This window comes from Haliaeetus albicilla, chromosome 13 (genome assembly GCF_947461875.1).
Source record: "Haliaeetus albicilla chromosome 13, bHalAlb1.1, whole genome shotgun sequence".
Classification (NCBI taxonomy): Eukaryota; Metazoa; Chordata; class Aves; order Accipitriformes; family Accipitridae; genus Haliaeetus; species Haliaeetus albicilla.
This window is the reverse complement of record NC_091495.1, coordinates 17982365-18001512: the sequence shown is the minus strand read 5'-3', so window position 1 is coordinate 18001512 and position 19148 is coordinate 17982365. Positions and strand designations below refer to the sequence as shown.

Below are 19148 nucleotides of genomic sequence, written 5' to 3'. Positions count from 1 at the left end.
AGACTATCTATTCATAGGGAAATTCCCATTAATAGTTTTTCATGTTACAGTTGAAAGAAAGTTGCAAAAGCATAAGAGATTGCCAAGAGGAGATTGCTGGGAGGAGGAAACACTTAAATAGGTCTAGTTAAAACCCCACCATGAATTAAGAGTTCAATTATTTTCCCTTAAAATGCATAAACAGTGAACAGTTACTACTCTCCATAACAGAAATTGCTTTCCTATATAGAAATTAACCAAAGGACAAAAAGAAATGCAGAGCCACACTCAGTTTCTCATGGTCAGAGAGGCTCACTTTAAGTCTTATATCAAACGAATGCTGAAAGAAGGCAGCCTGATTTGATCTTTCAAATTTGACATGTATATAAGCAATTACATCATAGAGTTCAACAGCCAGTTTCAAACCAAGTATTTAAAAGCCAGACTAACTTAGGAAATGATGAGACCAAGACCTGGCATTAGAAATTGATGCTTATTATTTTATTGCCTTGGGCAACCCGATGCCATATGTAAAGCTTCCTTAGAGTCTGACAAGTGAATAGCTAACCAGTCTTACTGCCAAAGTAAGAACTGGCAGAGTAACACACTGGATTTCAGTAGTTTAACAATTTGTGATTGAACCAACTCAGCTGTAAGCAGAAACAAAACTCAACAGGACAATTGCATTAAAATCTGAAGAGCAACATTTAGAGGGGAGGATGTAATAGTTTGGGGTGAGAGTAATTATAAATACCTGTAAGCACAGAACTAAATGAAGATACTACTTTAATGAGGTGATACAAGCTCATATTTTGTATATCTATAAAATATTACTATCAGACAAGCAGAAGACTCAAGATACAGTAAAAGAATAAAAGTTAATCTCAAAGATCTGTGTTATGATAGTAACATAGCTTCAACTTATCCACTAGGACCTTCTCATTCACTTTGAACTGTATCAGTTGATTACCTTTAAATATCAGTTAACATTAGTGCTAAAACAACAAAAATCAAATATTATGTACATTTCTAGGTAAACAATCAGGCTGTCTTTACCTCTCATCTCATTCCAAGTAAATGTATTATCTTCCAGAAACTAATATTCACAAATTATTTTAGAGAAAAGTTACTGTACAAAGACACAGAAGTTAAAGTTCATAAAAAGACTAGTGAATACAATTAGACAGAAGTTTGCTTGTAGTTCTTCGTATCCAAGACCTTCTTGCCACACATTGAGCAGATACCTATAAGCACACAAAAGGTGTGTAAATTATTTTAAAATCATTAGTTTCTCTTCAAAAACATAGTTGCTATGTATGTTATCTGTAAAGATAATTTTCAAAAAATTGTTTAAATGAGCTCTCATTGACAATCCATCTGTCCATTTTCTCACCAGATATTGCAAATTCAGAAGTAATAATATGACTCCTAACACAAATTAGTATTTGCAGCACATGTGTAATACTGCCAGTTCAAAAAAATAAACTATATTTTGAGAGCATTATGATTCATAACACTGCCTGAAGCCTCTGTAATTTGCTGGAATGTTGGAAGAGAGCCAGGAAAGGCTCCCATCTGGCAAATAGGTAAAAATGGTGTATTATTAAACTTCCTAAGTCCTGTAGCCAAACTGAGGCCCAAGATGGACAGAAAGTAGCTAGGCTAAGAAAACAGTCACCAACAAACTGACTGCTAAATGGAAGTTTAACAGGTAGGGAGCTTCAGATAATGGATAGAGTTGAGAAGAATACAGTTTCATAGAATTGAGCTATTTATAGAGGAGTAGAAGTGAGAAACAATGGACACCAAGAATACTTGAGAGTTGAAGATGACCACTGATGTCCCAGAGGACTTTGACCTAAACTGAAAGAGTGGAAAGTCAGAAGACTAGAGCAGCAAAAAGTACCCAAGTACGGCAGAGGCAGAGGTGGTGGTTGTCTCAATGTTTCCCTCTTCTAAAGCAGAAAGGTGCTTTTTTATAATTTTACAAGACCATTCATCAGCAGACAAAAAAAAAAGTCAAGCGGCAACTCTTCCTGTTAACTCTCTCCAAATCCTGTGCTTTCACATATTGACAGCATGTGACTGGACACATATTTAAAAGTCCATTAGAAAAGAGAACAGCAGGGAACGTGTCACATGATTTACTTTGGAGAGCAAAATCCAGCCCACAGGCTGTTCACTTCAGGTCTAAATTGACGAGTAATTAGCTTTAGATTGCCTCTCAATTTCAGTGATATGCAACAGCTGGAAGCACTAAGCCATATGACTGCATTTGCTTCAAGAAACATGCCACAACCACCTCTTTGATGGTCAGAACTAGAACCTAAAGCACTTAAAGTTCTGAACTTTGTGAAGAAACCAGATTCAGCCTGGAAGGATACACAAGCAGACAAAGACGAAATCCTGAAGCCCACTCAAATCAGCCATAAGTTTGAGAAAGGGAACAAGGTTCTACCATATGGGATTCAGGCAGCCATCTGGTCAGCATCTAGCAACTAGAAAAGGCAACCCTCTTACAGCAGGCTGCTAAACCACTGACTCAGTGACACAGTGCACATTTATGGAACAATTAAAAGTAATTTCATAAACAAAACTTACTACTGGTTAGCTGTAGCTCTACATCTAGCAATTGGCTCACCCCATGTCTGTGTGCTATGTGGGTTCCTTGGTATTAGTAACGTAACTTGAGTGCATGTTGCTCCCCCCCCCCCCCCGGAATTACAAGTTTGAGCCCTTTTGCTTACCTACTCAAAATCACAAGACTAGTAAAAGTTTTCTATCCTTAAGGCTCTCCATCAAATTTGCTTGAAATTCATTCTTTTTCCCTCAGGAATTTTTGAACAGTTTTTAACAATACTGAAGACTTATTATGAATATAGGAGATAGAAAGCTTCCAGGTAGAAGCAGAATTTCAGTGCAGTCATTCATACATAAGTAGAAAAAGGTTTTATATATTATGCACTGCACAGTGCAGTATCTTGCTTTCTAGGGATGATGATTATGTTATTCTTTTTCATTTTTCATTTTTGCCTTAAGCCAAGCTTGACTTACAATGCATCAAGCATGTTCCCAACTGGACCAGAGACTCCTTTCAGAGAAATTAACCTTTCAATGGCTTATGTTAAGCCACTGAATGCATAAGAATACATGCAGGCACAAAGACAACCATAAGCATAATTTGCCTTCAGACATACTTTCTTAATTGCTTTTATTTATTTTTTTCTCTTTGCCTTTTATTGCCCACATATTCTACTTTTGTTAAGCTAGCCTATCACTGTACCAAGATCAGAAGTTGGATTTTTGGTCATTTTGTGGGTTTTGGGGGAGGGTGGATAGGTGTGGGGTGTTTGTTTTGTGGTTTGGCAGGGTGAGGGGTGGTTTTTTGGGTGGGTGGTTTTGTTGCTGTTTTTTTCTGAGACCACTATTTAGATTTAGCTATTATAAGAAGGGGAGAGGGGAGAAGGGAGTAGAAAAGGGACTGCAACAAGTAACTGTATTTTACAAAACCTAATTTTTTTTTTAGAACTAATAAAAATCAGAAAAACTGCTAGATGACAGTTTTCTATGCAATTTCCAAGATTAAGCTTACAGTTATTCTTCCAATTATACTGTTTTAGATACCAGTAACATTCTAAAAGAAGCAGAATCATAGAATGAATTAGGTTGGAAAGGATCTCCAGCAGTCACTAGTCCTGCCCCTGCCCCACTCAAAACATGGCCAACTTGGATGAGTCTGGCTCAGGGCTTTTCAAGTCAAGCTCTGAATACCTCCTGTAGAGATTCCACAACCTCTATGGGTCCCTGTTATTACAATATTTGACCACCCTCACAGTGAAAACTGCTTTCCTTGTATGTAATTAGAATTTTCCATATTCTAACCCACATTGTCTCTTCTTCTATTACTGTGCACCTCAGAAGGGTCTGACTCCATCTTTTCTATGCCTTCCTATTAGTAATTGAAGATAGCAATTAAATCACATCTTACCCTTCTCTTTGTAAGGCAAAACAAAATCAAGAGTTCCACTTGCTCTCTAATTTCAAACCAAACTGGGGTAATTTGGCACTCAGTGAAATTCACCTTTTTTATAGGCACATCCTTGACAATAGTGAGACCCTGGCTGATGGACAGAACTCTTACAAATCCGACATATTGCAAATTTGTTCTTTCCATAAGGATCAAACCTGGGAAAAAGCAAAAGTATTTTATTTATACACCTTGAAATAAAGTATTTCCTCTACCTCATCCTGAAATGTCTAACCCAGAGTGTACAGACAAAAACTATAATTTAGAAAAGGGACATACAAGGATTATTTCTAATAGGCTGCACAAAGTCTACAGAAAAACTCCCACTTTTGCCATTAAGAGAGACTTCTTGCATTACAGACAAAAACTTAACAAAAGCAGAACTAAAAATGTGTCTTTTTATTAAGGTACTGGACTATTTTGAACTTAAACACCTTCCAGCAGCACCTTGCCCCCTTGCATAATAGAATGTCTCCTGGACATTAAGGAAAAGCAATCTTAGCACAGAAAATAAGCCTTCCCGGCTTCTTTCCTAACAAAAGCATCAAACTCTAGCAATTTTGGTAAGAACTACAGTAAAATAGTTGCCCAGAGTCTATGATTCAGCAGAAAGCACCCATGATATATGTATGGACATACTTTTACCAACTAATCAAATGTCACAATCCCCACAAATTAAAAAAAAAAAAAAAAAAAAGTATTTTGGACAAGTTTTGAACAGTTGCCCAAATATGCAGGAAACAGGCCTTGGTTACAGCAAATTTTTTTTGGCCAAAATTAGTATCAAATACTAACCGTGCCTTCTTTGAGGTCAATGCCTTGTTTTCATTTAACTTGCGGCCACCACTTTCTACGAAAAGAATAAAACCATAAACCAATAAATTTCCCAGTTCCAAACATACTTAAAAAACCTTGGTTTACAGGTTTTACACATGTACAAATGAAGCCAGAAAAAGAGGTAAAACATGTAAGACAGCATTAAAGCACAGGACAGCAGGATTCCTTCTACTGTGCTCTGTTTGTGTATTGTCATTCCATACAAGGAGAAAAAAAACCAGACAAGCTCAATACTGAAAAGCTCAGGACAAATACATTCCCAATGCATTAAATTAGCATAGAAAGAAAACTACAGCAATTAAAAATTATCCTGATTAACTCTTACAAATTTTAGCCTTAAGATTGTAAGATAGCTCAGGTGCCCAACTGGCTTTAAGATGCCTGAAAAACAAGCGTTAAACCTCCCCAAGATTACCTGTAGTGTTTCTTGCACCATCTTTCCACGTATCGGGAGTGATTACCGTACCGAGTTTCTTCTCACCTACGTAAGGAAACATTACAAAGGAAAAAAATTAAAACTATACTGCATTAACACCCGCAACAATCGCTGCCTGCGGGAGAATGACAGCTCGCACACAGACATTCCCAGAACCGCCACCTACAGCCCGCCGTCCGTTGCAGCTCAGCTCAGCTCAGCTCAGCTCAGCTCAGCTCAGGGGACGCCAGGACACCAGAGGGCAGGGACCGGCGGCTCGGGCAGGGCCCCCCTACCCCAGCCCTAGTCTCCCAGACCACCCCCACTCACACTTCTCGCACACCATGGCGGCCCCCGCCACAACAAACTGCCGCTTCCGGCCCCGCCCCGGAACTGTCGTGAGGGCGCCGCCGGTTTCCGTTGCTGGGTGGCGCTGCGCGGGCACCGCGGCGGCGGCGGCGACGCTGCGGTAAGAGGCGGTCCAGCACCCGCCCCCCTTCCCCCCTCCCCCTCCCCCCCTCCTCACGGCCTGGGACAGTTGCTGCCGAGCGAGGCCTGTCAGGAGGCCGCACCGCCGCTGTCTCCCGGCTGAAGAGGGAGCGGTGAGGAGCAGCCCAGCCCGGGCGCGGCAGGGGCTGAGTCGGTTGCCTCTGTCAGGAAGGGAGCTCGGTGGCGCGAAGGGTGCCGGTGCGGGGCAGGCTGCCTGCCTGCCTGCCTGCTCGGTGGGAGCGCTCAGCAGCTCGCCCGGCTCTCACAGCGCCGTGCTGCTGCGTCCGTGGGCTTGGGGTTGGCTTTTAAACAAGTGACGTTCTTTTGCCCCCAAATAATCACTTTTACCTCCAAACTAAACTCAGAGTTCTGCCCTGTGTAGTGCGACTGGGAAAAACGTTACCCTGTAGTGCTTCAGTAACGGGGTGCGACTTGCTGTCTTGCAGGTGGCCGGTTAATAGGAACACAATGAAAGAAGCAGAAGTAAGGAGGCTCTTGGCTGCCAACATCCTCTGTGTTTTTTCAGTTATTCTGTCAGCGGTTGTTCCGGCTTCCTTCTGGGACGGATTCACAGTTTTCGGAACACACCTCGCGTGGCTGTGTATATGTTCTGTTTGTGTTAGTACCCTTAATATAATCTTGCACTTAGTCCTTAAACCAAATCTGTCTCCTAAGAGAAGTTCCTTTGCTCACAAGGTAAGACTTTTATTCTTAAATTGCTGCCAGGCAGTATGGAAGGGAAGCGAATTCTTTCACTGAAATGATCAAATGAGAAAGAGAGAAGACAATTTGCTGGTGAATTCTTGTTTTCCATGAATGAGCTGAGTGTAGCACCTTTTGAAATAAGTTCTCCAATATTTTTGTGATGTGAAACTTTCTTTACCTGTAAATAATCTGTTCAGGTGAGTGATTCTGTGCCTTTCCTTTTTCTTGTCAATATATTGTTGTTTGTAGTCCCAGTGGTTGATCTTTCAGGCAAGTTGCGTGGTGGCAAAAATTGGCAAAATCGATTAGGCACAGAATTTGTTTCATAGTCCAGGCCTGACCTTCAGCATTATGAAGAAACACTGTTCTCATGTGCAGTTATAAGTTTCCAATAACTTTAAAGGAAGAGAAGTAGTTTTTTGGTTTTGAAACATAAAAGAGAGACTAGCTCATTACAATTTAAACAAAATTGGTAAATTTTAAAAAATCACATGGAAACGTATTGAAATGGCTACATTTCCCTGAATGATGAAATATGCATACAGAAGAATCTAAATCTGGGAGAAATTTTTGTAGTTACAGTTTGTAACAGGAGCAATAAGGTATGAATCCCAATGAAATTAGGTTTGAACAAAGCGAATTTGGAGCAGCACACAACTTGTTCAGGAGTGGAGGAATATACAGCATTTTGAAGTCAGGTGGATAGTCTTGTACTCCCAACTTGCTGAGTCAGACAAGATTTAGTGCTCTGATGTGGTGATTCTTAAACATTAAGCAAACATCCCTGAAAGCTGTGTCTTTGTATGCAAAGCTTCTGTCTAGTTTTGCTGACTGAGGGGGGATGTGACATACACAAAATATTTATGGAAAACAAGTATTTTAACCATCTGTGATTTAAAAATGAAGCAGGCTTTGTGTTCTAGGTGAGATCTCATCCCAGCCTAGCATGTCAAAAAAAAGTGTTCAAGTGAAATTAAGGATTTCCATTGGTGACCTGATCAGAACAGACCTAACCAGAACTGTTCATCAAGTGGCTATGCTTCTGTATGACATAGTGAATACCCAGAAACTGTTGTTTAAATTCAAAGAAAATTATATGTGTTTTGCAGATTTATAGAAAGTCATGGACATTTCTCAAATGGTTTTAGAATTTAAGATGCCAAGTTCAAATGTAGTGGGGGTTTTTCATATTACATATTTTCTTGCTTTTAAATATTTTTTCACTTTCTGTGAAAGATGCCTTTTAATGAATGGATATAACGCTCAGATGTAAAACAGAAATGTAAAAAATATCCAATAAAATCATCTCTGTTTATCTTGTTATTTCCAGTTACATTTTTTGTACGTTTGTCTTATAATAGGGTGCATGAAAAAATTTTAGATGGAGTGTGATCATTTTTAATTAATTATTTGAAGTATTAAACATAGGGAAAACCTTTGAAATATGCCATACTATTATCATCCTGTGCTGTAGCTGAAATTAAAGAAATGGGTTGAGTACAATGCTATTGATAAGGTATAGACTATGTATGTTACTTAGGTTCTCTTTTGAAACATTATTCTGATATTCTATTGCTCTTTTTTAGATATCCAGATTTCTAAAATGCTGTATATACTTTTTCATGTCTTGCATACTATTTCATGCGATTATTGTTCTTTATGGAGCACCTCTCATAGAGTAAGTCAGAAGACCCTATCTTTCTCTAAATATTTTAAGGGACAGTTCTCCTTGCAGATACTGGTATAAGTACTTGTGTATTTCCTGGTACATTGGAAGTTAAAGCATAAGCTCCTGGCTGGGGGAAGACGGGTGGCTGTTTTGGGGGTTTTTCTATTTGGAGGTTTGGGTTTTTTTAGAAGCTGGCTCCTGCAATTTCTGAATATTTGGAGATAATGTTGCTCAAGGCAGTTACAAACAACTCCTTTTACTTACTAGTATTTATGTTAAACGGGTACAAACATTTTTCTAAGTTTCATTTAGTCATTTTCCCCATAAGATTCTAAAACATGCATCTTGCATATCTTTCATCCTTTTGATATTAGTGTTTTCATTTTTAGGAATGATTAAAAAAGAAAAACAAAGGGGGGGAGGGGCACGAAGCAGCCTGATTTCTGAAAGAGATACTAAGTTACTAACAATGGCATCATGTAGTTTGGTTTCATGGTTGCTTCCACAACATCAAACTAGAAACACAAATGGAATAATGAAGTAAATATCCAAGCATTTTTTTCCTAAATCTTGGAACTCTTAGAAAATTAGTAACTACCTCGCTTAATTCTGTAATATTCCTTCTTTGTAGGTCAGTGACTGAGACGTTTTTGTTTGCAGTTCTCCTGTCTACCTTTACTACTTTACAATGCTTGTGTATGCTGGGACCAAACATACAAGCATGGATACGGGTATTTAGTAAAAATGGGTAAGTTCTATTCTAAAGTTTCTGATTTTATACAGAACAGAAATGGACAGAATTGATGTAAACAATGTATCATGTAATCTTCACTCATGCTCTTTTTCAAATTTCAAAGAAAGCTGTTTTCAGTGTGAGTTTTCAAGCATTAATTTTTTTCAAGAGTATGTTTAAAGTAAAATGAGCCTTTTAACCTCCTTTTCACCTCAGTGGCAGCCATTACATTAGCATGTGTCAAGGATAATGTATTTTTCAGAAGCATTCTCTCTCTTCTGTCTTTTTTCACTCACTAAATAACAGGATTGTTGAAAGACTGGGGCGCTGAAACATAAAGAAGCCCCCCCCACACTTGAGATTTAATAATAAGATGTTAGCATTCATTCCCTTTTAATAGTTCATAAGAGTAAAGTCTCATCTCAAAAGAAAGTGAAAAGTTGTATAATGCTGATGACCTGTAGAGTTACTTTTGGTTTAAACTTCTGTAGAAGAGGATGAAAGTAGACATTTTATGGTAGTTTCAGGTATTGACTTTTGGTTTATCTCAGTTCTCAGCTTACTGCAAAATATCTTGAAGCCTTTTCAAGTCAGTTATGCTTGGTTTTTTTATTTTCAGTGGAAGGGCTGAATAGACTTTAATAAAAGCATGGAGTTGTTTAGTCAAAACAAATCATTGCTGATTCACTTAGTCATCTTTGGAGGTTTTGCAACTGGAAATAGTTGAATTGAAGTAACAGATGTTTGACAACAGTCTGTCTTTGTGCCAGGTTAGATTTTGACTGCCTGTCAATTTTGTTCTTTCCTAGTCTACATCTTGATGTTATTTCAGCACAATTATTGCATAGGAAAACAGAGCTGTCTTGTTTTGACATTTTTGCTGTGACAACTTGTACATACTTGTTATTAGTGAGCCATATGACGTTATCTGAATAAAATGTCTATTTAATAATGATGTTTATTCAGACTAGCCTTTGAATGAAAATAAACTACAAAGAAATATGTAGCAAATTTTTTATGGACTGTAGCAAGCTACTCTTTTAAAAACAATCCTGTGATTTTTCATTTGACCTCACGAATGAGTTGGAACGTATTGTGTTTAGGTGTGAGCTGAGTGTAGACATGATGTATTAAAAGGTCTCTAACTTAACCATGTGGAATGAGGTGGGACTGGTTGAATGGAGGAAAAGGATGGTTAGGTAAGATCAGTACAGCTGTTTGCCTTGAAAGAAGAGTTTAGCGAATTGAATTGCACTGGAACAGCAAGCTGGAAAGTCTGATTAAGTGTACAGCTTAGTATGTGTTGTGTTTTAACTCCAGCCAGCAACTAAGCACCACACAGCCGCTCACTCACTTCCCCCCCACCCAGTGGGATGGAGGAGAGAATTGGGGGGAAAAAGAAAAAAGGTAAAACTCGTGGGTTGAGATAAGAACAGTTTAATAGAACAGAAAGGAAGAAACTGATAATGATAATAATAAAAATAATAAAATGACAATAATAATAATAATAATTAAAAAAAAAAAGGATTGGAATATACAAAACAAGTGATGCACAATGCAATTGTTCACCACCCGCTGACCGATGCCCAGATAGTTCCTGAGCAGCGATGCCCCCCCAGGCCAGCTTCCCCCAGTTTGTATGCTGGGCATGACATCACATGGTATGGAATACCCCTTTGGCCAGTTTGGGTCAGCTGTCCTGGCTGTGTCCCCTCCCAAATTCTTGTGTCCCTCCAGCCTTCTTGCTGGCTGGGCAGGAGAAGCTGAAAAATCCTTGACTTAGTCTAAACACTACTTGGCAACAACTAAAACCATCAGTGTTACCAACATTCTTCTCATACAGAATCCAAGACTATACCAGCTACTAGGAAGAAAATTAACTCTATCCCAGCCAAAACCAGGACAGTATGAAAAAAGAATGTGTTTTAAAAATATCTGAATACAATTTAGCATTTATTTTGTTACTATTACTTGCCTGTGCAATATTTATGAGATCAAAATGTGCTTGTGCTATTGTCTTTGCAGAAAGACAGAAGAAGACATCTAGAAAGTTTATCTTGACATACTAAGTCTAAATAAGTAACAGATATTAATTACCTAGCTATTGCTCTGGATAGCTCTCTGCTGTGTTTTAGGTGATCTAGTATGAAAATACTGATGTATGTAATGTCTTTTCATAGGACCATTCATAAAGTTACATTCATGTATCTTGCATGTAATCTATTGCATCATAATAGCTATGGTACAACTGAGTCAGTCTGACTTAAATATTTTGGGTATAAACTTGCAAAGAGCTTATTTTTTCTGCAGAGATGCTTAGCTTTCTCTGTTTCTACTTGCAGCACTTGGAAGTGCAGTCACTGCTATTAAAATCACTTCTAATAAGGTTACTACAAGATCAGTCATTAAGTGCCCATGCCTCTAGGAGGTGGATTATATGTGCCGTCTCATGACAACATGTAACCTGTGACACTGCAGGTGTAATGTTTATATTATAAAGTTTGGGTTGTTGGTGGGGTGGAGGGGAGGTGTTATTTGGTTGGGGTGGGTTTTTTTATATACATGAAACAATTGCATGAAAAACAGTTGCAGCTTAGAAAATTGCACATACTCCACGTTTTCAAACTGAGTACACTTTTGAATTGGAAATGTTGATTTGATAGACTAAATAGATTTCTTTTTTTTTTAATTACTTTATATTAAGAAATTTGAACAATTTGTTCTTACCCACGTATTTATACTCTGTGTACACTTAGAATGTGTGAGGAAAGTAAGTTTGTGTATTCTGCATCATAAAAACTTCAATTCTAACTAGGCTGTAAATAGGGCTCTTTTCACTAATTCTGCATTTGGGAAGGGGTAGGCCCATGCCAGCTATTTCTGGACGCCGTATTCTGACATCTATTGTTGTGACCAATGTCGTGACACTGATCTTATGCTATCATGTGCTGCTGTAAGCTGACAGTGGGAAATAAAAGCTACAGAAAGGGTTATCGGCACTAATGGAAGCAGGTGACTATTCTTTAAATGGCTTTTCAGTAGTTGTTGGCTGAAATAGCCTCCTGCATAAAAGCCTTTAAGAAATCAGCTTTCAATTGCTGATTTTTTTATTGCTCCTTTTGGAGACTTAGTTCAAATCACTAGTCTGAGTAATTGTGTTGAAATTTCTGGTATAATAGCAATTATAAGATGTCATTTGGATGGGAAATAGATTTTATTTGGAGCTTGCCAAAATCTAGTATAAAAACATAACTTTAGGGCTCCTTCCAGTTTTCATTTCACCTATGTTATCACTTGTTTGTGAACTGCAAACTCGTACAGTCTTGGAAACATCCTTTGTAAAGGTAGGCACCATCAAATGCTAAGTGCTGCTGCAGCCCAAAATTCCAGATCTTGTCTGTTCAGGAGTTATTTTAGTAAATTCTTTTATGTTAGCTAACCTCTTAATTCAAACATTGTTTAAAACAGCATTTAATGTATTGTATTATTTAGAGGGGTTAAATAATTACTTTAGGCTTTAAAAGGCCTTTGTGCCACTAGTGATCATTTATTATCTTAAGTATTGCTAGTTTTGCCTGCAGAATGATCTTAGTTATAGTTCATTCATAGTTAAAAAATAAAGAAACCTATAAAACTCAAAGTTTATAAATGTTGCTGCAGTTGTTAGCCTCGTGCAAATGCGGGTTTTATGTGATGGGTTAGTGGGTTAAAGAATACCTGCAAAAATCCCAATAGGTGACATTCCACAAAGAAAACAGAATAACCAAAGTATAGTTCCTTCGGGATAACGTTGGAGGACAAGTCAGGTTGTATTTGAGTAGCCAGTGTCCATGCTGCAGAGTAGTTGAATTAGCAGCCCAAATGGTTGCCAAACTACCAATGGCTGTTCTGCACTTGGGCACTGTGCCTTGCTAATTCTGTTGTTTTGCTTTTGGACTCAGTCTGATATGTCCATATGGTGCAGCAATGTGCATGTAGATTTACCAGGTAAGATGTCTTGTGGGGTATAAATGTACCTCAGTCAGTCCTCAGTGTATTCTGCTGCCTCTTTCACTGCTTTAAGGCTGTAGTGAATGTTCTCTTCCCCATGCTGCGTAACAGCTCTCCACTCAGTTATTCAGCTTCTGAAAATAATTTACAAGAATTTTCTATGTGCAGACTCCTAAACAGTTTTATAGTTAAATCAGGACCTTTCCCTTTAAAAAAAAATCTCAAGCTAGTAGGATTGTGAATTGAAATGGAGTGTTTTAAGTTAAAGGGATGCGGTTATTGTAGAAGAAACAGTTCTGCTCAAAATGTCAACCTTGCACATAAATACTATAATCTGTATGACCTTTATTTTGCAAACAATGAAAAAATCTTTGCTTTACACTTGTGAGCCATTTGGTCAATAGCAAATGCAGCAATGAGTTAGGTGTACTCAGAAGTAAAGTCAGAAATTTTAGACTCTTCCAAACAAGGTGTAGGGTTAAAGCTTTCATGTCATGCAACCTAAACAGCACATGTGAAGTTCAGAATTTACTATCCATCTAGTCTTCTAGCCATTGAAATGCACACCTTTTTTCTTCTGTTAGCTAAAGCTAGGTTTGCGTTTATAATCTGAGATGTAGCAAACTTAGGATTCAGATCTCTTACCTTACTGATTTGGAGCAGGGATTTCAGCCTGGCTCTCCTATCTCAGAACTGTGCCCTGCTGTGTTCTGAACTTCTGCTGTTCTTGTTTCTTAATTGGTACCAACTACTCAGGCAACTCAGGAGGAGTACAGGGATCTTGTTAGATCATACAGAGAGAAAATTAGAAAGGCAAAAGCTCAGCTAGAACTCAATCTGGCCGCTATTGTAAGGGACAACAAAAAATGTTTTTACAAATATGTTAACAGTAAAAATAATCCCAAGGAGAATATTGATCCTTTAATGGATACAGAAGGGAACATAGCCACCAGAGATGAGGAAAAGGCTGAGGTACTTAATGCCTTCTTTGCCTCAGTCTTTAATAGGGAGACTAGTTATCCTCAGGGTACTCTGCCCCCTGAGCTGGAAGGCAAGGATGAAGAGCAGAATATACCTCCCTTAATCCAGGAGGAAACAGTTAGTGACCTCCTACGCCATCTGGACACTCACAAATCTATGGGACCCAATGGGATCCATCCAGAAGTACTGAGGGAACTGGCAGAGGTGCTTGTCAAGCCACTCTCTATCATCTATCAGCGATCCTGGTCAACAGGGGACGTCCCAGAGGACTGGAGGCTTGCCAATGTGATGCCCATTTACAAGAAGGGTCGGAGGGAGGATCTGGGGAACTACAGGCCTGTCAGCCTGACCTTGGTACTGGGTAAGATTATGGAATGGTTTGTCCTGAGAGCACTCACATGGCAAGTCCAGGACAACCAGGGGATCAGGCCCAGTCAGCATGGGTTTACGAGAGGCAGGTCCTGCTTGACCAACCTGATCTCCTTGTATGACCAGGTGACCTGCCTAGTGGATGAGGGAAAGGCTGTGGTTGTTATCTTCCTTGACTTCAGCAAGGCCTTTGACACTGTCTCTCATGGCATACTCCTTGAGAAGCTGGCGTCTCATGGCTTGGACAAGTGTACTCTTCACTGGGTGAAAAACTGGCTGGATGGATGAGCCTGGAGGGTTGTGGTGAATGGGGTGAAATCCAGTTGGCGGCGGGTCACAAGTGGTGTTCCCCAGGGCTCAGTATTGGGGCCAGTTCTGTTTAATATCTTTATCAGTGATCTGGATGAGGGGATTGAGTGCACCCTCAGCAAGTTTGCAGATGACACCAAGTTGAGAGGCAGGGTCGATCTGCTTGAGAGTAGGGAGGCTCTACAGAGAGATCTGGACAGGCTGGATCGATGGGCTGAGGCCAGTTATATGAAGTTCAACAAGGCCAAGTGCCGGGTCCTGCACTTGGGTCACAGCAACCCCATGCAGGCTTGGGGAAGAGTGGCTGGAAAGCTGCCCGGCAGAGAAAGACCTGGGAGTGCTGGTTGACAGCCGGCTGAATATGAGCCAGCAGTGTGCCCAGGTGGCCAAGGGGGCCAACAGCATCCTGGCCTGTATCAGAAATAGTGTGGCCAGCAGGAGCAGGGAGGTGATTATTCCCCTCTACTCGGCACTGGTGAGGCCGCACCTCGAGTACTGTGTTCAGTTTTGGGCCCCTCACTACAGGAAAGACATTGAGTTGCTGGAGTGTGTCCAAAGAAGAGCAACCACGTTGGTGAGGGGCCTGGAGCATAAGTCTTACAAGGAGTGGCTGAGGGAGCTGGGGCTGTTTAGTCTGGAGAAGAGGAGGCTGAGGGGAGACCTTATTGCTCTCTACAACTACCTGAAGGGGGGTTGTAGTGAGGTGGGTGCTGGTCTCTTCTGTCAGGTGGCTGGAGATAGGACAAGAGGAAATGGCCTCAAGTTGTGGCAGGGAAGGTTTAGGTTGGATATTAGGAAAAATTTCTTTACTGAGAGGGTTGTCAGGCATTGAACAGGCTGCCCAGGGAGGTGGTTGAGTCACCATCGTGGACGTATTCAAAAAGCACGTAGACGAGGTACTCCAGAACATGGTTTAGTGGGCATGGATGATGGTTGGACTCGACGATCTTGAAGGTCTTTTCCAACCTAAATGATTCTATGATTCTACTCAAATGATCATGGCTTGAGAAAAGCAAAAGCAATCACTTGGTAGACTGATGATAGGCAGTAAGTGCTTATCTATTAAATAGAAATCCAACTGTTACAAAACTTTTGAAGTCAGTAGTGGTAGAAGGCTATAAGCTGAGAACTGAAGTCATTAACATCTCTTATGATATGATATGTGCCATGATTGGCAATGCAAGAGTTCTTTAGTGTGCAATAAATTTATTGGGCAGCCAGTGTACTTGAACTTGGATGCAATATTGCTGAAGTGCTGCAACATGCAGGTTGCATTTATTTGCAGTGTTTCTTTTCAGTTGATGGAAACTTGCTTTGGAATATCCACACAGTGGACTTCTATTTTAAATTTCAAATTGTCGTAGTTGTCAAATAATAACATGTCTATATCATAGAGTACTTCATGACTGTGCTTGTGCTTTTCTGTACAATCGCAAGCTACCCTTTCATGTCTGCTTCTCCCTGCAGTGCACACAATATCATTGTGATATTTTCATTTGCTCGGTCAGTGTTTCAAGCTCAATAGGAGTATTTCCAGGTAAAATAAATTAGCTTTTGCAGTAAACATCTCAAGGGGGAAAAAATCTCCTGAATGTGTGGTATAGAAGGATTGTGATTATAGCTAAAATATGCAACTTACATTTTATGTAGTTTGTATCTTTTAGGAGAAACCTGCATACTATTTATCAAATATATGGATTTTTGTATCTGTTTGTAGTCTCAAAAATCTTGGGAGAAATCAGATCTAACATTCTGACATGATAATTTCTGCTCTTGAAATCTTGTAACACTGTTTTTGCAGAGCTATGTCCATCTGGGAAAGCAATCTACAGATTACTACCATGTGCAGTATACTTGGAGCTTGGTTTGGAGCATTTCCTATTCCTCTTGATTGGGATCGGCCTTGGCAGGTTAGTATGTACACCTTTATTATAAATATAAAAATATTAATTTTCTGGATATGCATGCCACACAAAATTGCTCTGAAACTGTACAGGTATATTGGACTTACTCATAAGCTGTTCCTACAGGGTTATGCCAGACATTTAAGAAGTCACTGGAAGTGTCTGTGCTTACAGTGCAAGGATGTAAAATGCAAAATTTTTACCTCCATTTTTGATAGGTTCTTTGTTACAGATTTATGAGTGTCTGTTGCATGCAAATTTTATCATGAAATAGAACTGTAAGTATTTTGATAAGAAGAAGCTAGACAAGCAGGAGGAGAAATGTGAAATGATGAAGATGGCTCTAAGTTTGTCTGCCTTCAGTCTGGTAGCTTTTGTTTATGGGTAGGAAAGGAAAGATGCTTTCCTAGTGTTTTAGTTCCCCTCTATCTTCCATAAAAGCACTACACAGAATGCATTTTAAATGGATTTGGATTGATTTGTGGAAATGGTGTGGCCAACACACTGTACTAAAAACTTACCTTCTGATTTCAAAGGCAGGCAAGCATTAGCTTTGTAGTTGCATAATAAAAAATGTGAAGCTAGCATCGCAGATTCTGTCTTTATAAATTCAAATGTCCATGCCGTTTTCTTAATATTTTTGTTGGCATGGAGAAGTGATTCCATTTAACATAACTGAAGTCTGCAATTGCCACAAAATGATGAGACACTTTTTCCTAAATGTCCTCAGTGGATATTTTCTTTCCTCAGGTTACTGAACTCATAAGCTCTCAGCTGAGTAGTATCTACCAGGCCTGTTCTTAAGCGGGTGGCTTCAAAGGTTTCTTTCAGAAAATAGTATAACAGGCAACACAGTTTTCTCTGATATTGTAGAGATGTTGTGGCTTACAGCTGCAATGGAAAATTGTCTTCTGTAAGTAGCTAATAGACTGCTTTTATGCCACCAGCCTTTCTTTACAACAGTGTAATGAGATATTAAAATTTCTATTTAAAAAATAATAGAGGAGTAGGTCAATACTTTTAAGTGAAAAAAATCATGTTTTCTTCCCTAAAAACACTTGGTTTTACTCTTGCAAGATGTTTCATAATCAGCCTGACATAAGTATGTGTTGGGACTAGTTAACTGTTGATGGACATGAATGTAACCCAAAAATCAAGGGTTTCACTGAAGTACAATCTCATGTCTTTTTGCAAAGTCTTACTCGCTTTCCTGTTCCAATGAGAGGCATGCACTTTTTTCTTGCTCAGCTGGAATTTTAAAATGGTATGTCACATCTGGCAGGTTTTATTTTATTCCCAAAATCTCAGACTTTGCTAATATGCTGTGTATAAAAAGTTCACCTTTTATGCACCAATGATAGAAGGAAAACTTAATCATAAGTCAGTAGGCTCTGATTAACAAAACAAAGACACTGATAGATTAAGACAGATACTTTAAGTACAGTTAATTTTTTACTTTATTTGTCCATTCCCCCCTCCTCCCATAGTAGGAGACACAAGTTTGGTGATGGTCTGGCAGCTCTTTCTGTTTGAAAACTCTTCCAAGTCAATAAAAGCCACACATGACTGACAGAAGTTAAGCTCTATAATGTATACTTAGACATCTTAAAAAGATATTATCTGACTCTTCAGAACAGCAAAGCATCTGCAGAAACCTCAGATGCCGTAACTTGTCACTAGCTGTTTCTGGGCATGAATGCTCCCCAGAGAATTCAGGCAGCAGCAGAAACTGTATGTGTGCATTTCCCTTTTCCTTCGCTGTCTCCACCTGCATATCTGATATACTCCTGATACCCAAGTTGGCAGGGGAGTTTCTATCAAGTCCTGCATCAAAGCAGTTTTCCTGTACCTAGATCCAGAGCATTTGCTGCTATTTTCTTTCCCTTAAGTTCCCCTCACTTCCCCATCACCATTTCTCCACCTTTTACTTTGTAGGGTTTAAAATAGTGTGTGTGGGGGGGAGAAATCTTGCTTTCCATTTTGGGTCTGAACTGCTTGATCATTAATCATCATGTGAGCAATTCAAGAAGTTTGCTTATCAGTCCTGCAGGCTGCCACTTCAATGGTCTTTGAAAACTGCAGTTTTAAGTGCTAATTTTTTAAGATCTGCTGTATAAAGGGAAATGAAAGAAGTTATTGTTAAAATGTAATGTAGTTTTTAAAGTCAATTATCTCAGCAAAGCAACAGTGAAGCACCAAAATGGTAACAAATCTTCAAGACAGAAATTAACCTCTTCAGAGTAGCTTGTTAGAGATCCTATTCACAGCTCTCGAAGTTTTCAATCACCTATTGATAATTTAATATTTTGTGAAGGTGATCTCTTAAATATTGGTCACCAAGGCACAGAAGAAGGGGGGGCGGGGGGAAGGTGTCTTGGCCAGGCATTTTCAATAGTTGCCCAGGAAACACTGTTTCCCAGTTCAGCCATACTGAGATATATATGAATCGGGTTCTCTGGAAACACTGAACTTCATTCAACAGTTGATGTGAGTCTTTTGTCTTTCTATCCCCACTAAGTAGTATGGATTCAACAACACAGGTATTGAGTTGTGTGTAGTAGTTCTGCATTGCTGTCTCAGAAATATTCAGAGCCAAGAGACATTTCTATTCTTCAGAAGTTCACTGGGCACTAGCAACAAAACCCCTTTTCACAAGAGTATTCCTTTTGCTACCTGATGTCAGGTGATTACAGAAATTCATAGTAGATTCTTTCACTGTAGCAATGAAAGAGAGAAGAGTA

At 39.3% G+C, this 19148-nt stretch overlaps 2 protein-coding genes across 4 annotated transcripts in view; one reads left to right on the top strand and one right to left on the bottom strand.

The window, feature by feature from the left end:
* Window positions 1-458: 458 nt before the first annotated feature.
* Window positions 459-5697, bottom strand: CRIPT (CXXC repeat containing interactor of PDZ3 domain). 2 transcript variants are annotated; one of them, XM_069800313.1, is made up of 5 exons: window positions 5589-5697; window positions 5259-5324; window positions 4802-4856; window positions 4061-4164; window positions 459-1223 (listed from the first exon to the last, which is right to left on the bottom strand). In XM_069800313.1, the coding sequence occupies exons 1-5, from the start codon at window positions 5602-5604 to the stop codon at window positions 1159-1161; spliced, it is 306 nt and encodes a 101-aa protein (XP_069656414.1). In that variant the 5' UTR covers window positions 5605-5697; the 3' UTR covers window positions 459-1158. The 2 variants fall into 2 exon arrangements, with proteins under 2 accessions (XP_069656414.1, XP_069656415.1); XM_069800314.1 differs by lacking the exon at window positions 4061-4164 and having other exon boundaries at window positions 5589-5638.
* PIGF (phosphatidylinositol glycan anchor biosynthesis class F) overlaps window positions 5638-19148 on the top strand; it is a 22162-nt gene continuing 8651 nt past the window's right edge. Inside the window, exons 1-5 of one of the 2 annotated variants that reach the window (XM_069800310.1) lie at window positions 5638-5727; window positions 6194-6443; window positions 8039-8130; window positions 8753-8869; window positions 16305-16413. In XM_069800310.1, the coding sequence (XP_069656411.1) occupies window positions 6216-6443; window positions 8039-8130; window positions 8753-8869; window positions 16305-16413 (546 nt within the window). In that variant the 5' untranslated portion in view covers window positions 5638-5727; window positions 6194-6215. Of the gene's footprint in view, window positions 5728-5754; window positions 5861-6193; window positions 6444-8038; window positions 8131-8752; window positions 8870-16304; window positions 16414-19148 lie in introns of those variants that run through there. The other variant, XM_069800311.1, reaches the window with a different exon arrangement.